The 17,064-nt window shown below is 34.1% G+C and overlaps 1 protein-coding gene across 2 annotated transcripts in view; it reads left to right on the forward strand.

Annotated features, from left to right (window-relative positions):
• LOC145727829 (neuroligin-4, X-linked-like) overlaps nucleotides 1-15,214 on the forward strand; it is a 39,200-nt gene extending 23,986 nt beyond the window's left edge. The window contains exons 4-12 of one of the 2 annotated variants that reach the window (XM_081977663.1): nucleotides 2,923-3,075; nucleotides 3,168-3,374; nucleotides 3,437-3,584; nucleotides 5,574-5,705; nucleotides 7,228-7,423; nucleotides 8,010-8,201; nucleotides 11,209-11,363; nucleotides 12,577-12,692; nucleotides 12,755-15,214. In XM_081977663.1, coding sequence (XP_081833789.1) covers nucleotides 2,923-3,075; nucleotides 3,168-3,374; nucleotides 3,437-3,584; nucleotides 5,574-5,705; nucleotides 7,228-7,423; nucleotides 8,010-8,201; nucleotides 11,209-11,363; nucleotides 12,577-12,692; nucleotides 12,755-14,694 — 3,239 coding nt within the window. In that variant the 3' untranslated portion in view covers nucleotides 14,695-15,214. The remainder of the gene's footprint in view (nucleotides 1-2,922; nucleotides 3,076-3,167; nucleotides 3,375-3,436; nucleotides 3,585-5,573; nucleotides 5,706-7,227; nucleotides 7,424-8,009; nucleotides 8,202-11,208; nucleotides 11,364-12,576; nucleotides 12,693-12,754) is intronic. The other variant, XM_081977664.1, reaches the window with a different exon arrangement.
• Nucleotides 15,215-17,064: the final 1,850 nt, after the last annotated feature.

Genomic DNA, 17,064 nt, shown 5'->3' on the forward strand with positions numbered 1-17,064 from the left:
CAAGAATACTATTTTAAATAGTGATTAATCCAAATTTATGTGCCCAATTAACTGTTTCCAGGAAAAGCTTTTTCTGAACTAATAATAAATTATTGGTGGTGGTTTTAACCCCTCACTGCAATTTTGGTTCAAATAGTAAAACACCAACACATTGATTCATTCCTTGTTGGATATTGTAGCACCACCTGGCGGACAAACTTGGCATTTGATGGAAAATTCGATTTTGGCAATGGAGAGTTTGTATCAACTTGCAGAAATTACGTGAAATACCAACAGAGGGCAGCTGAACCTAAAATTGTCACTTCCAAAAAAAAATATAGTAGAATAACATCTTTCAGGATTATGTTGATTTATGGTCGTGTTATAATCATTTCCAGCAAAACTTTCCTCACATACCCGGTTGTTAATATAATTTCTGTTTCATATTTTGCACTAAATAAAATAGCACTTTATGTGGACTACTGGGATATAATCTGGAATGTAAGTGGCATAATTAATGTGGAAACCTTCCTATCTTGACGAGGGGGTGATTTTTCATTTTTCCGTCGCCTTGACGGCACTTTCCCCTCCATTTCATTCTTCTTTTTGAGTGATATTTTCTTTAATTATATTTTTCGTAAAGTAGGGTGGGATTTCTTTCTCAGGTTGTATTTTCTGGAAGTTTAAATTAAGTGCCACCCCAATGTAAGTTCATGACCCAAAAGCGTCTTAAATGTGTCTGTATAATATGTATGCGGAGGGTAAAATTTTATATTAAACCTTATTTTTACAACTGTTTTGCATTTATCATTTTGGGTATCTCTTTTAATTATTCTATGATCAGCACTGATTTAAAGTTGTTTGTTCGTTATTCATGATTATAATGCTTGTATTTTGTCAATTGTTATAAACAGAGTGAAACAAAAAAAATAGTGTCACGATTGATGAGTATAAAGACTGGATAGATAATATATGACTGGATATGATATTAATTTTATCTGTACCATGCTTGAATTATAAAGTGTTTGTTTTAATCTTAAAGCCATCTGAGTTAAATAGGAAAATATTTATCAAAATAAGTTGGTAAGAATAATTGACTTCTAAAATTTTCAAATTTAAGCCATTTTTTTAATGTTTTTACTTAAATTCCAACACTTATTGAAGGTTGAAAATTGACTTAGAAGTAAAAAAATTTTTTTTAGACTATTTTCAAGACTTGACCTACAAACATTACAGTTGTTCCATTTAAAATTCAGCATTGGATCATTCAAAATTAACTAGAAAACCACCAGAAAGTCTAAAATCATGAAAAATTTTCTTAAAGGCCTGAAATTTGTCTTTAGAGACTATTTTCATGGTTATCAAACAATATTCAATACTTTGAGAAGGTATATTGACTTGACCTGAAAACATTTCGAGTTGTTTCATTTGCAATCCAACATTTGACCATTAAAAATTGATTTGGACATCACTAGAAAGTCTGAAATCATGAGCAATTGACTTATAAGTCTGAAATTTGCTTTTGGATATTATTTTCATGATTTTTCACACAAATTTAACACTTGGAGAAGGTATATTGACTTGACCTAAAAACATTCAAGTTGTTTCACTTAAAATCCTTCATTTGATCACTGAAAATTGACTTGGAAACCAGCAGAGAGTCTAAGATCATGAAAAACTGACTTGGAAGTCTTAAATTTTCCTTTGGAGACTTCATCACACAAATTGAAAGACTCCAAGTTGTTTCACTTAAATTCCAACATTTGATAATTAAAAATTGACTTGATTGACTAAAAACCAAAACGCCATTTCTTCCGCACAAATATTCACGTAAACAGGACAACAAAACGAATTACTGTACAACTCTCTTTTGCACGTAACAATGTATTGGAATGTCGGTCACCATAAGAGCTTCAGAAACTATTAAATGAAGAAAGTTTGAGATGAAAGTTGAGTTTAATGTGAAACTTATACCCGGTTTCTAAATGGATATTTTGCCGCGCTCTGGGAAATTGGAAAAATGTCAAGGAGTGCATTTGTAAACGTTTTAAGCATTATAATACATTCGTAACAAGTTAACTACGTTAAAAGTAAAATATACGTGCGTTGCAAATTCTAATAGAAAGTTTTCAAGAGTTTTCAACTTTTTTCGATGTATTGACCGATAACTGAGTTTAGTTTGCAAAAAGCTCTAATGGAACTTTATCTTTGCATTAAAGCTATAATTCGAATAAAGCCATTATATTGGATAATGTGGTTAAATGAATATGGCAAAACGAAGAGAAATCAGAGACATTCTCGTCTTTTTGTTCACATTTGATAAACACAAATCAAATTTACCACAACCAGACAGTGCTTTGTCGGTCTAGCAAAACAGTCTAGACTCTAAAAAATGTTTACTACCACTCTTCTACAGTCAGAATATGTGCGGTTGTTGTGCAGTTTGTTCGGTTTGGGAAATCTAAAGTTATAGTATCCAGTTTCCGAGCAAACATATACAAAGTCATTATTCTCACGCCATCATAAAACATTTCAACCGTGGCGACTTTTGACGACTTTATTATGGTCGTATAAAATTGAATAGCATTCAAAAAGCCATTTCGATTGCTTGGTGAGATGACGAAATACGATGGTTTAGATTTAAAACCATAATCTGGAGAAGTTGACTTGAGCTGCATTAATACCGTTCTTTACTCCATTTTGAAAAGTTATTATTTGAGAAAACCGGAAAAGGACATGTTACATACAAAAATTATCGAAGTCAAGTTACTTTGTAACATTAATGTTTTCAAAATGAGTTTAAGGCTTTACTATGTCCGGAAAATATAAAACTTAATATGGACCTTCGATATAATAGAATGGCACTTTAATGCTGTGCCTAACGAAAGTTTCATTTTCCCTTTCTAAAACCCTCTTAACTGATGGTCAAATACTTCTTTTCAGATCCGCACAAAAACCCTCGATCATATCCTGTCATAGTATTCTTGCACGACGATTCATTTGAATGGAATTCAGGAAACCCATACGATGGAAGTGTCCTGGCGTCTTACGGCAAGGTTGTCGTAGTAACTTTAAATTTCAGGGTAGGCATTTTAGGTAGGTTTGAAACGCTTACTCAAAAAATGTTGTGCTTTTTTGTATTGTGTTACAATTATCTTAAATTATTTAAAGTTTTTTTTTAATAAAAGGTTTCCTGAAAGTGGATGCCGGTGAAAGCACACCACAAAGCAATTTTGGGCTTGTCGATCAAGTTGCTGCTTTGCTTTGGATTAATGACAATATTGAAGCTTTTGGAGGAGATCCACGTAAAGTTACTCTGATGGGTCATGGAACAGGCGCTGTCTATGCCAGTTTACTTACTATAAGTCCCATTGCGATACACAGTGCAAATGAGAGTAAGTTTTGACAAACCTAATTAAATTTTAAGCTTTTTAAACTAAACCTAACAATATTTTAGGACTGTTCCATCGGGCCATTCTTATGAGTGGTACAGCACTTGCAGACTGGGCTTTGGTGCAAAAGCCTTGGGATGTTTCTACTCAAGTAGCTAAAGCTCTTAACTGTCAGTTAACGGAAAATTTTGCTGGTTGCCTCAGAAGAAAAGGGTAAGTTGACTATTACAGTTGTCCTGAAAGTTGTTATACTGAACAATGGAGTTACATTGCTTTGAGCATAGGAACGCATATCCGGAAATATGTATCTACGTATCGCGTTTTGGACTTATAAGGACATGACATTGATTTAATTGCTTTATAGAGTAGGAGTTTCTGTTGCACGAAACGAATCTGCAGTTTGCCTTTTGCAAATTATTGCACCTTCATCTTCTCTTTAATAGCGATCTTTAGACCACTTAAGGACATACGCTTTTTTCAATACTTTTTTCCATCTTATTCTGCTTTGATTGCAGATTTACTGCGGATTCCGCATCGAATGTAGTCCTGCTGTTAGTTTGATATCCGCCCTCCAGGTCTCTTGAAAGCAAGGCCAAGTTGAAATTCTTTTATGCCATTTATTAGCACTACCTCTTGCCACAGGTTCAGCATAGGACCATTTCAACTTTGCGGTCTTTTCCACTACATCTGCTATTTTGGTTGTTTGTCTAATCCATCCATTTGTCGTTCGATCGTTTAGAGTTAGTTCCAACATTGCTCACTCCGTTACTCTGAGCTTATTCAGATTATTTTATGTCATTGTTTAATTGTCCGATCCGTAGCACATTATCGGAAAAAATTCACATATTATACCTTACTTTTGGTCTTTAACGTTATTTATTATTTTTTCTTGAGTACGTCGCCCAGGATTGCTGTATTCTTCTTTGTATCTCCACTGTTTGATTTCCCTTTCAAGTACAATTTTTTGACATATGTATTAATCCATTCTTTTCAATTTCTGATTTCCCACCTGGATTATGCCTTCCTCCATAAGAATTACTTTCATTTTACGGATATCTTCAGTCGAATTTCTAAAGACTCTTCATTTAGTTCATTTATTATGTTCTCAAGTTCTGTAGGGTCTTTTGCCATTATGATTTTGTCATATGCATAACTTAAGTAGCTTTAGTATTGAACATTCACATTAATGCCGCGTTCTGACCAATCCAGTTTCCCAAACACTTCCAAAACCAATGTCAACAGTTTGGGTGATAAAGTGTTTTTTTATCTAACTCTTCTTTTCAGTGGAACCTGATTGATTTTCCTATTTAAGTAGTACTTATGTTGCTGTTGCTTTGTTACACATATTTGTACACATAGTGTATAAAGGTCAGATTCAAAGAGAAATGGCATTCATTGCAGGAAAGCCTTTGGGGAAGTGATTACCAACCTGCATCCAGAGAAGATGAATTATGAAGGAAAATTAGTTCCCCGCAATAATAGAATACTATTCTCTAGTATTGCTGCAAAATATTAAACAGCTTATTAGAAGATTCTCCAGGTAGCAAGTCCAGCTGCAGTTGGAAAGAAAATGAGTATATAATTCCCAATATGATGGCAAAGTCTTGAGGACGCCGGAGCAGACTTTCTTCTAATCAGTGCAACTCAAAGTTTATTACTAGATTCACTCCTGATCTGATTAAAAAGGAGAGCGAATAGAGGCGTACACGAAGAAAATTCAGAGATATCGAAAACTTCTAAAAGCTACTATGTTCCAAAGGTGCAATACTTGTGAACAATTTAGTTCTAGAAGCAACCAACAAAAATTATGATTATATCAGCAATATGTAATAGTTCCCAGATGGTCAACGATATATTTATTCTAAATTGTTTTAAACTAGACACTGACTGTTAATAACACAACTGCCAGTTATATACTGTAAAAATTAAATTGAAACTCAACTAGCTAGTTTAGAAACCCATTGTTTAGATCGAAATTTCGAAGAGTCATTAATTTTTCAAGCTCAATCAACCAAGATGCTTTTTGTGTTCAGGCCCCAAAGTCTAAAGCACTTAAAAACTTGGAAAACAGTAAATTTTTCTTTTACTGGCCGTGGCTTACGTTAGAAAGTTTGTTGTTGCCTACTTTAACAACTCGGAAATCCTATTTCCGTCTAATAAATCGTGAAAATGTTTATGTTTTAAAGAAGAAAATATGTTTAGGTTGGACGAATTAAAAGCTGCTGTGCCTGAACGAGTCCCCTACATAACCACCTTCGGTCCCACAGTTGACAACTTGATGGCACCAGCTGATCCTAAAAAGTCGATGGTGCAGTATTCTGATATTTTTAAAAAGTAAGAATAATTAATACTATTGATATGGTCTATTTTGCAGTTTGAATTAATTTGGGTTACTTGCTTTCATGACTTCAAATTGCAGACCATCCCTGCGCTCGTTACACAAATCTGAACTTTTTGGTTACATAAATAGCTATTTCGGTTGTATTAGGAATAAAGCTGAAAGAAAAAGGATTCACCGCAAAATTACTGCGGAGCATTAGTCGAGCAGTAAACAAAATCAAACTGTTCCAGCATCACTTTAGTTCCATCCCAGTAATTTTATTTCCCCAGGCCCCCTAAAACTCTCCAACAGGTAAAATACGGCCGAAGGACCTGTGGAGCCACCTCGGGCCTAACGAAAACGAATAGGAAACTATCAATTCAGGTCGTAAAAAGATTTTACTGTTGTGGCCACGTAATTCTTGTCTATTATTTATTTAAGCAGTTGAACAAAGTTTTTTCACGAGGGTAACAAATCGTAAATTTTTTTTGACTTTTACATTGATTCGCCCGTTTCGGAAAACAAATTTCACCCTGGCGACATGGAAACGGTGCCGTACATAAGGACCGATTCCCCGTTGGGGTTTAAATTGATGCGCAACGTAACGGAGATTGAAGACGTCCATTTATTCGAAATCTTCTTGTAATTTTCAGTTCTCCTTTTTAACAGTTTTAACACTTTCTTATAGCGATAAAGATGCTGAGCAACTGTTATGTTAATGAGTTATGTATATCTGGAAAAAAGTGTCAAATTAGTTTCTTTTGAACATGTTTTAGAGACAAACTAAAAAGCCGATTTTAACCTCGTACACGACAATAATGTATTATAAGTCTAGGGAAAGTATGAAGGGGAACATGTGGCGACTCTATATTGGCAGTTAGACGGCATTGCCCAATGAAACTAGTGGAAGCGTATGGTGATTTTTCCCGAGCTATCCTCATTTTTCTCCCCTCATCCATTCTACTTATGTGCTCATCCCATTCGCGTTTTCTGCTCAAAACCCAGTCATTAACGTTCTCCACATTGCATCGCATGGCTATATCGCTTGATACCCAACGAACAAAACCTTCGTTCCAGTATATCAACTGGATCACAAACAAAAAGATAGTTGTGCAACATCTAGCGACACTTATACCCAACTCTGTGAATGAAGTAGCTGGATCGATTATGTTCTAAATGCTCTCATGTTAAGTCAAACCAGATTATTCCTGGACGACCCTGGCAGACTACTTCTTATTTTATTCTGCTGTCCTCTACAAGTGATTTAATATTCAAATTGCGTTTTGAAGCATTGTATCAATTTTTATTAACTTTTCGTTGCTAGATATTTAAGCTTTTTCCAAATATAATGAAAGTGAAAAGAGTGTGCTAAAAATAGTAAATGTAGATACTTGCCTTTTTCAACGCGGAAGGTAAAGTAAAACTGTTGGAGCACAATCATATATTTTCTAGATAGTTTCAAAGAATAGAGAATCTCTGGTAGTAAGATCAGATCATTTTATGATTATGTTAGTTAACTGAATATATAATCCGTAGATTTGAGCTAATGTATGGCGTAACAGAACTGGAGAGCTTGCACCTGCCCTTAGGTGGAGATGTGCCCTTAATGTATGGAATGTTGGAGAAGGAGCGTGACGAGGAATTGATGAGATACATGCGTACGCGATGCGAAATAAAGCCGGAGGCTTGTTTTTCCGCGACTAAAGCAAAATACAACTACAACGAACGTTCGGTAAGTTCAAGACTACAAATTTCAAGATCGCTCTCGGATCTAATCGATGCTTCGTTAAACTTAGTTTCTCCTAAAACATACAGCAACACTTCCTTGTACACAAGGAAGTAAAAGTTTTGAATTTCCTGGAGCTATGAAAACATATCTGCTTGCCATAATTCTCTAAAGTTTACGTTGTAAACTCAAGTGCGTTGTTTTACTGGTCAAGTTCAAAAACTTCAATCAGATTACCCCAAATTCGGCAAGGCAATATGGCATTAATGAAAGAAGATCTATAGCAGCTGAAGTAATGCCGCTATGCGTCTTATGCCGTCAGACCTTAACAAGATTTATAGTTTTTTCCAGAAGAATTAAATAAGTAACCTTAGTATTGCGAGTTTTTTTGGGGCAATTCCCTTTTATAGCAACTAATTATAAATTTTTTAATCCAGTTTAAATTGCATTGTAAAATAGATGATTTGGCAGTTTGAAAATTGATCCCCAGGGCAAGCACAAAAGAGATTTATCCAGTAACGTACCCTTAATTTTTTATACTGTAAATTAAGAGAGCCGAAACCGAGGGCCTAAATTAATCTGGATAAATTAGTTCCAGAGGGACCAGACCTGGATGGAGAGGCAGCCAGACAGAGCCACCTTAGCCAGAGATGAATTACTCGACATACTTTCGGATGCCAGGACCGTTGCGCCCGTCGTTCAAACTGGGCTTTATCATTCCGCTATAAATTTGCAGTCGTACTTTTACGTGTTTTCCCACAAAACACATTCTAAGGAATATCCAGTAAGTTGTTTTGATTATTCGTGTTATGCATGATAAACTCTGTATTGCGTAAATAGTAACAAATATTGCCAAAGTATTGATAAGGCCAAAATTTTGTTTTAGGTTGTTTAGAAAGTTCTTTGAAAAACAGTAGAAACATTGTAACTGGAAATTTCTAATGTAAAATCTGCAGGCAAACGACTTATTGTTCATAACTTAAATATTTATAATAATGATAATAATTCTGATAACTGAAGAACCTAAACTGGATAATAGGCGAATTTTTTTATTAGATTTTTACCTGGAAAACAAAGTTGCTAAAAATCATCTGGTGCTAACATATTAATCATTCTCTATGGTTTGCAAGATGACGTTTCACCAAGCTGGTTAAAAAAACAATCCTGACTAAGAAAAGTGAACTTTGATGACAGACCTGTATTAACAAGATCCTTCTAAAACAGCTGAAAATTATTTGAAGATGTTAGAGAGTCTTGAGAATAGACTTAAATTGCATGCATCGCACGACATTTTAAAATAATTGTAACATCGAAATTACAAACAATTTTTAAAATGCAGGAGATTCCGATGAAGTTAACAGTTTGATCAACGTGAAGAAGGTAAAAAAACATTAAGCTTTCTGGTTGTGATTAGTTAAGTTAGCTTAATGAGATTGAGAGATATACCTATTTATTGTTCATATTTATTTACTTACACTATTTTCTTCCATGAAGTCTTCCATATTCCTTATTGTATTGTCAAGACCTATACAGTCTAGTATTGCAATATTTAGTAGAACTTTGCTGACTTTCCCTGGAAAATTCTACTGCTCGTAATTCTAGATTAGCAGTTTAGAAGAGATTCGAAGCCAGAATCACTCCCAATAATCATCACAATCACATCTGCATATATAAGCAACATAGTCAAAGGTCGACTATCTATATGAACAAATTGTTAACTTAAAACTAACAAAATCTACTATTTTGGTTAAACGTGTATTTGCAACTTGTGTTGCCAAACTAACAAAGTCTACTAATTTAGGTCGAAAAGTGTTTGCAATGTTGCCAAATTGACAAGCTCTACTATTTTGGTTCGAAGAGTGTTTGCAATGTTATCAAACTGACAAATTTTACAATTTTGGTTCAAAGAGTGTTGATTTATTTGAAGTGTTGCCAAATTGACAAATTCTACTATTTTAGTTCGAAGAGGGTTTGCAATGTGATCAAACTGACAAATTCGACTGATTTGTTTGAAGTAGGTCTGCAATCTGGCCAAACTGACAAATTCAACTATAATTTGGTTTGAAGTGTGATCGCAATGTTGCCAAACTGACAAATTCTACTAATTTGGTTCAACGTGTATTTGCATTGTTGCCAAATTGTGAAATTTTACTAATTTGGTTCGAAGAGTGTTTGCAATTGTACTAATTTGGTTTAAAGTAGAGTTGGGCAAATCTGAAAACTTTTGGGTTTCTCCTGAAACTTTTGAATTAGCAATTTTTGTTTGTGGTTATATGACGGATTTGACATTGACAAAATTGACATTTGGTGTCGTGTTAAACTGTCAATGTTGTCATTCAATTCAATATTCAATTTGGAATTGAATGACAAAAAAAAAATTTTGGAAAGTTTCCTCTTCGTTTCGTGTGCCCTACTCTAGTTTAAAGTTTCAAAGTGTCTTTGCAATGTTGTCACACTGAGAAATGTTACTAATTTGGTTTGAAGAGTGTTTGCAATGTTGCCAAACGGTCAAATTCTAACTATTTGGTTAGAAGTGTGTTCGCATTGTTGATAAACTAACAAATTCTACCAAGTTTTGTCTACTTTCTGACTAATTTGGTTCAAAGTGTGCTTGCAACATTGGTAAACTGACAAATTCTTCTATTTTGATTCGAATAGTGTGACAATGTATATTCTGAGTTTGAAGTCGGAATTTAAGGAAAATAACGTTTGTGAGATGGATAAATAAACTGGACTTTAAAGTAGATCTGCATTTTAATTACAGAATTTATATTTGCAAAAAACCCTTTTCGTGCTGAATTTGCTCAATCAACGTTTAATACCAATTTAAGTCAAGTTGAGTATGGTTAACTAGTCGTTTATTTGTATCTGCTCACATATGTAGGAAGAAACTAAATCAACATCATTCCCAAAATTATCCATCCAGTGTATTTGTATCTAGCTTAATTAGGACCTTCTGCATTGTTATACTATACATAATTTATTATTTATTTTGTAGAGTTTCGTATTTTAAAATAATGCTATTGGTGTAGGCAACATAATAAGTCTATTGAGTAATTATTCCCAATATTATCACACCCTACAAAATTTCTATTCACAGCATGAAAATAATACAACCAATATTGATTTTGTGCTACAGACACTTTCACCGAGTTTCTATATTGGATTTGAACAGTGTGAGCTGGTTAAATTAAGACAAAGTTTGTTTAATTCAGGTATATTCATATTAAAGATTTAAAAATTTGGTTTATTCCAGTGATTCGAAAAAATACTGGACTTTGGTAAAACTTATCCAGTATCGTCAAAATCCAGTTTTTATTAAATAACAAACTAAGGTCATTGTCCCATTTTTGTCTGTACTATACTACTGAAACTTTTTTTGAGGTTTGACTAAACTATTCTTAGGTTGCTTCCTGATCTGAAGTATTGGCATATATTTTGCGGCAATAAAGCAGGTCTCTTAGTCATAGTGCACATCTCATTATAAATAAACTTTTATTTTTACGTCGATAAACAGAGCGTTACAATCGCAGGAAGATATTTTCGGATACGGGTCACTTAACTTCATTTCCTGCTTGTCAGTGGTTAGCACCCAGAAAAACTATCCAGAATCCCTGATTAACCGTAACTTCATAAATTATCGCATATGTAGTACAGTTGTATTTAATATTTTGACTGAAAAGTGTAACTTTGGTTTGCAAGTTTGTTGACAAATTGAGGTTTTAGTGTTTTATTTGTCACTCCCACTCAAAAACTACTCAGGGCTATTTTTACACGCTCTTTCTTTTCAGCTAAACAAAACCTATACAGGCGAAGAGTTGCCATACGTGTTCGGTGTCCCGATCGAAAGTGCTAAATTTCATTTCGAGGACGTTCAGTATACGGAGAATGAAAAACGGCTATCCATGACCATGATGCGGTACATTTGCAACTTTGCCAATACTGGGTGAGTAATGATTGTTCTTGAGAAATATTTAAACTTATATAGTTTATTACTCTTGAAGAGATTTTGTTAACAATACATACAAACAATAAAATACCTTCTTAGAAGAAAATTGTATTGTGTATTACGTTACAAACTATACTTTACCTGTTTTTATTCATCTAGTTGTTTTATTTCTCATTTGTCTATATGTCCTTCTTTTTTAACAAATGTAGGTACATATGGTCCTTTACTAGACAGGATGAACAAAATTTTTCAATATTCTGTTTCTTTTAGTACCGTACCCAATTTTTTTAAATTTTTGGTCAAATCTTATATCATTTATTTATCATCTTTGTTCAGTTGACTTTTTGAATTAGCTTTTTCTGTTTTTCGGTTGTCTTAATAAAAATCGAATTTTGCTTATAAAATTGCTAAATCAAGTTCTCAAGTCACCAAATTCTTCAAACAAAAGGGAACTTGATAATACAAAATAGTTTTGGAAATGAAAAAAAAAAAAAAGGCAAAAAAAAGCGAAAAAGAATTTAAAAAACAAACGGTGACACAATTTGGCCATTAATCATAAGAAATTAAAAATACTCGTAAAACTGTCACATGACCAACACTTTGATGACGTCACATTAGCTTTGCACGTTCTAGGAACTTTAAACTTAAAGCTTTTTATTTTATTTTTATATAAACCTCTTTGTAGTCGCTCATGAAAGTCACCATACGGATTGTAACAGAACGTCAAAAAAGAAAAAGTCGAAATAACTCGGTTGTTTGACAATTTTACTACAAACACTATACTAAGTGGTTTAAAAAGAATTTCACGACCTACAACTTGATACAAAAATCAACTGGATAACTGTCAAAATAACCGAGTTACTTTATCTAATAGTAGATAAGGTAATATGATTAAAATTGGTACTTCTCATGCTTGGCATAGTATTTCTGTAGTAGATAATTGGTTGGTTACGTTTAAGACGACTTTCCTATAGTTAAAATGATTGTATTTCCTGAAATTAGTAGATATAACAAGCATTCTATACAAGTTATTTTAATATTTTCGGTCACTAGAAGGTTATCATACTTTTTGCGTTCATTATAAATACAGTTTTCTAATGAGCCTTTTATTAGATGAATAACATCGATTGGATTATTTTCAAGAAAACATTGACATAACATTAATTTTTAATAATTAAGTTTAAAAATTGATTAGACTTTTATTGTTTAGAAATCCCGAAATACCAAAAGCCGACTACGTACATCACTTTGACTACCAGAGCTGGCATCCGTTTGACAAAGAATGGATGCAGTTTTACGAAGAAGATCAATATTACATCAAACTAGGTAGGTTAGTTATTTTTTTATGCAGCAGCCATTTTACTTTCAACTATTTTTTCTATTTGTAGATGTGCCAATCAGCAATGGCAGAATGTACAGAAAAAACGAAGTAAATTTCTGGAACAAGGAGTTCATCAAAGTTAGTAACCCGAGGAACCCATTACCCTTCAACAATTATACCATACCTGAAGATCCTGAGCCTGAAGAACCACAATTCGGCTTTAACAATAATATGCTACCAGTTGGAAAAGTCGCCATCAAGAATTATGGAGATAAAGTCAATAAATACCGCGACTTCGAGGAATATGGCAACATAAAGAAGTTTCCAGTAATGGATATCGTTACCACGCCTCCAGAGGAAGTGAAGCAGTACACCCCATCTGCAAATATTTTAATTGTATTGGGTGTGTTATTCTTCTTATCCAACGTAGTCGTTTTTACCTTCCTCTATTTTAAATGTATAAAAAAAAAGAAAATATCACCTTCAGACGCAAATTCTCCAATAGAAGAGCATAGCAGAGACGAAGAAACAGGGGGACTCTTAGATAGTTGCAGCTTAATCAGAATGCTACGAAAACCAAAAGAAGACGACACCTATGACGCTGTTCAGCCAGACACTAAAGGAAATTCCAAAACCAAGCTAACTAGGGCATTGTCCAACAGTACTATAGATGCTCATGTGAAGGTGAGGGAATGGATTGCTACAGAAATAATTTCAAAGTATAGTCCAAAAGAGGAACGACAGAATAAGAAAAAGAAAAAAACTAACAATGCTAACAAGGTGACAACTATAGAAATTGACAATTGCTCTACTAGACCAGTGAGTCCTTCAAACCAAATACCTATGACAAACAAGCCTTTACTGATTAAAACTGCTAGCATTGATAGATCTAAAAGAAGGAAAAAATCTGTAGCAGTGGATGCAACTCCTACAGGTAGGGGACCAAGTGTTTTAATGCAACAACCTATAGAACTCACCAAGTCTCTAGACTACTCTCATTGCAAAATTTCTCCAAGCCCTTTACGTCGTTCAGTGACACTAGAAGATTTTACTTCAACTAATTCCAGAGAACCTGATCCAGATGTTGGTAGGAGTTGCACTAGCATTGATTTGAAGAACGTTGAAACAGAACCAATTTACATTAGAATTGAACATGGCCACTCCAAGTCTGATCCAGTACAAGATGTAGATTACAGCGCCATGAAGAAGCTAAAAACTTTTGACCCTAATGGAGACGTTAATGTTACATCACGGGATGAAAATATAGAAGTTCCTCCACCTCTGACTCCGGAGGAAGCTTTGATGACAATCAAACGACGCAACTTTCCTAAAGTGCTCCCAGACCATCCTGGAAGACAAGCTTTTCTAGCCAAACGTCGCTCAATGCCAGTGCATACACTCCAGATAATAGAAAACCAACAGTATTCAAATTCTGAGCCGTACTCGCCCACTGCCAGAAATTTTCTAAGATTTCCTCCAGCTCCACCTCCTAGAACATGCACTCTTGACAGACAAGGGAGCAATCCTCAGCCAATTTGTTTGTCCGAACCAATGTTGGCAGATGAACCACCTTCATCCCCCGAGCCTGAAGTGGCGTGCAATAATTTGTATGTCGGACCTTTGATTCCGAGACAAAGCAAGGAGAAACTGGATTCAATTAAAGAAAGCAAAGCAATTCCCCGAGCAATAGTTACGACAAATTCAAAAAATCCAGTGAAAAGGCCTGATCCGAAGATAGTAGTGAAACCCACAATCAACCGACATAAAGGAGAAGTAAATAAGCAGATTCCAAGAGTTGTGGTCCCAGACAATAAACCTGAGATCACTGCACCAAAACTTGATGACGGAAAAAAGGAAGAAGTCAAAAGTTCCAGTTTAAAGAGATCGCAAATCCCTACATTAGTGAAAACATCAAACTGCAGTTTGCATAAGGAACCATCCAGTCCAGAATCAAACTCTCCCTCTTCAGGTAATTCTGACACTGGAACTGTAGTGAAGAGAGTGTGATATGTCACAATCGTTTGTGTAGACATATTTTATATCATTGTATAACAAACTATTGCCTTTGCTCTAGTTGTAGCGCACCATAGTATTTTGCAATAATGTCTTTAGTTTACTTAGTTTCTTTCCGGAAGCTAAGTTAAGCTAAGTCCAAAGCTGCCATTAATGTTACTTTTGTTACAAGCAATATTTTAAACTTCAGATGTTGTTTGGTTCTGTCAAGTAGGTCTAAACGAGGTTTTTTTATATTTTGCAAATAGAAGACTGAAATAAATGTGAATTTTTCGTATCAAGCAAGAGTGTAAACGCTATGTAAATACGAATAGATGTTTGTATGACAATAATTAGAGTTGATTGTGACTTAGCAGTATTTGAAGAGATAAAAATGAAGGTAATAATGTAATTTTTAGTAACAATATACTCGTTTAATTAAGCAATTTTCATGCATGTAAGTTAACTTACTAAATTGCTTCAATTTTCATTAATAAAACACTTGAGTAAAAAATTGTATAACTTTCTTTCACTTTTCCTTCTCAATCATCCAGTCATTTTTTAAAAATTACCTATTTTTAGATTTTACCACACCATTCTTAACATTGCTTTTAATTTGTGTTCCGAATTTTCAGTTATTAGTCGTTTTGCATAAAATAAAAAATCTTTCAAAGATTTTTAAAATTGTCAAAGCTTCTAGAATCATTTTGAAACTGTTAGTTGCCTCTAAATGCTAGTGAGATTCTCCGAAAAGTTGCCTGAAGCTTTTTGAAGCATGATGAAAAGAGCAAAGGCATATAAATGCTACTGAAAACATGTTAAATATAGCCAGAATGTTCCAAAAGTATCCTAAAATTTTTAAGAAATTTTTAAAATTAGACCTCTAGAATTGTTATGATGCTTCTAAATGCTATGGAAAACTAAATCTAAATGCTTCTGAAAATGTCCAAAAAGTTGCCAGAATCTTCTACAAGTCTCTAAAACGTTCCAAGAATTTATAAAACTTCGAGAGGCCTTTAGAATCATTTAGAAAGTGTTAGTTGCTTTTAAATGCTACTGAAAATCTATAAAAACTTTCCAGAAGCCTCTACAAGTGTTCTTTCCAAAGATTTCTAAACCTTCCAGAGGCTTTTAGAATCATTAGGTATATAAAAGTGTCGGATGCTTGTAAGTGCTACGGAAAGTCTCCAAAGAGTTACCAGAGGCTTCTACAAATATTCTAAAACCTTCCAAGAAAGTCTTTCAAAGGTCTTTAGAATCATTTTGAAAACGTAAGATGCTTTTAAATTCTACTGAAAGCATCCAAAAATTTACCAGAAGCTTCTACAAGTGTTCTAAAACCTTCCAAAAATTTCTGAAACTTCCGAGGCCTTGAAACTCATTTAGAAAGTGTTAGTTGCTTCTAAATGCTTCTGAAAACGTCCAAAAAGTTGGCAGAAGCTTCTACGAGTGTTCTAAAACTTTCCAAAGATTTCTAAAACTTTTAGAGGCCTGTAGAATTATTTAGAAAGGATTAGATGTCTCCAAATGCTCCAAAGTTTCGACAAGTGTTCTAAAATCTTCCAATAATTTTTAAAACTTCCAGAAGCTTCTAGAATAATTTTGGAAGTGTTATTACCTCTGAGTGCTGGTGAAAATATTCCAAAAATTGCTAGAAGTCTCTACAACTGTCCTAAGCTTTTCAACAATCTTTGAAACTGCCAAAGACCTATAGAATCCTTTTGGAAACGCCAGATGCCTTTAAAAGATACTGAAAACATCCAAAAAATTGTCAGAAGATGAAAATGCCACCGTATAACAAAGAATAATATTTGCAGGATTGAAAATTTGATTGGGGAGTTCTTTCATTGTCTCTAGTCTTGTTTCGTCTACTACAGTGCGTTCATCCACCCACAAAGGCAATAATCTAGTGGATCTAAGTCTGGTGAACTCAGCGGCTGATGATGAAAATACTTTCAATTCAATTAATATACATTTGGTGTCGAACAATCAGTGGAAAATTATCTAATGTCCTCTTATGTTCGTTAAATGGTCTTATACCTGTAAATAACCATATCCAATAAGTCCATCCAATTCAAAAAAACCAAACAACATCATGTCCTCATAGTAATTGTCCTTTCAAGAGATTCGATCGGAGAAGAGAGCTAAATTTTTTGGACATGTGGTTAGAAAAAATGGCATTGAAAAACTCACTTTGGAGGCCTGGCTAAAGATCAAAAGGAAGGTCGCCTAAAGATATGTGGAACCTAACCGAAACATTCAAGATGGCAGAGGATAAACCGGAATGGATCGCCATCCCAGGAAATAATACATGTTTAGATCGTGTTTAGATCGAGCATTCATCAAATGGTCATCATCATCATCTTGTATTATTATTATCCGTGT

This window comes from Ips typographus, linkage group LG4 (genome assembly GCF_016097725.1).
Source record: "Ips typographus isolate SLU linkage group LG4, UJ_Ityp_2.0, whole genome shotgun sequence".
In the NCBI taxonomy this organism is placed as follows: domain Eukaryota; kingdom Metazoa; phylum Arthropoda; class Insecta; order Coleoptera; family Curculionidae; genus Ips; species Ips typographus.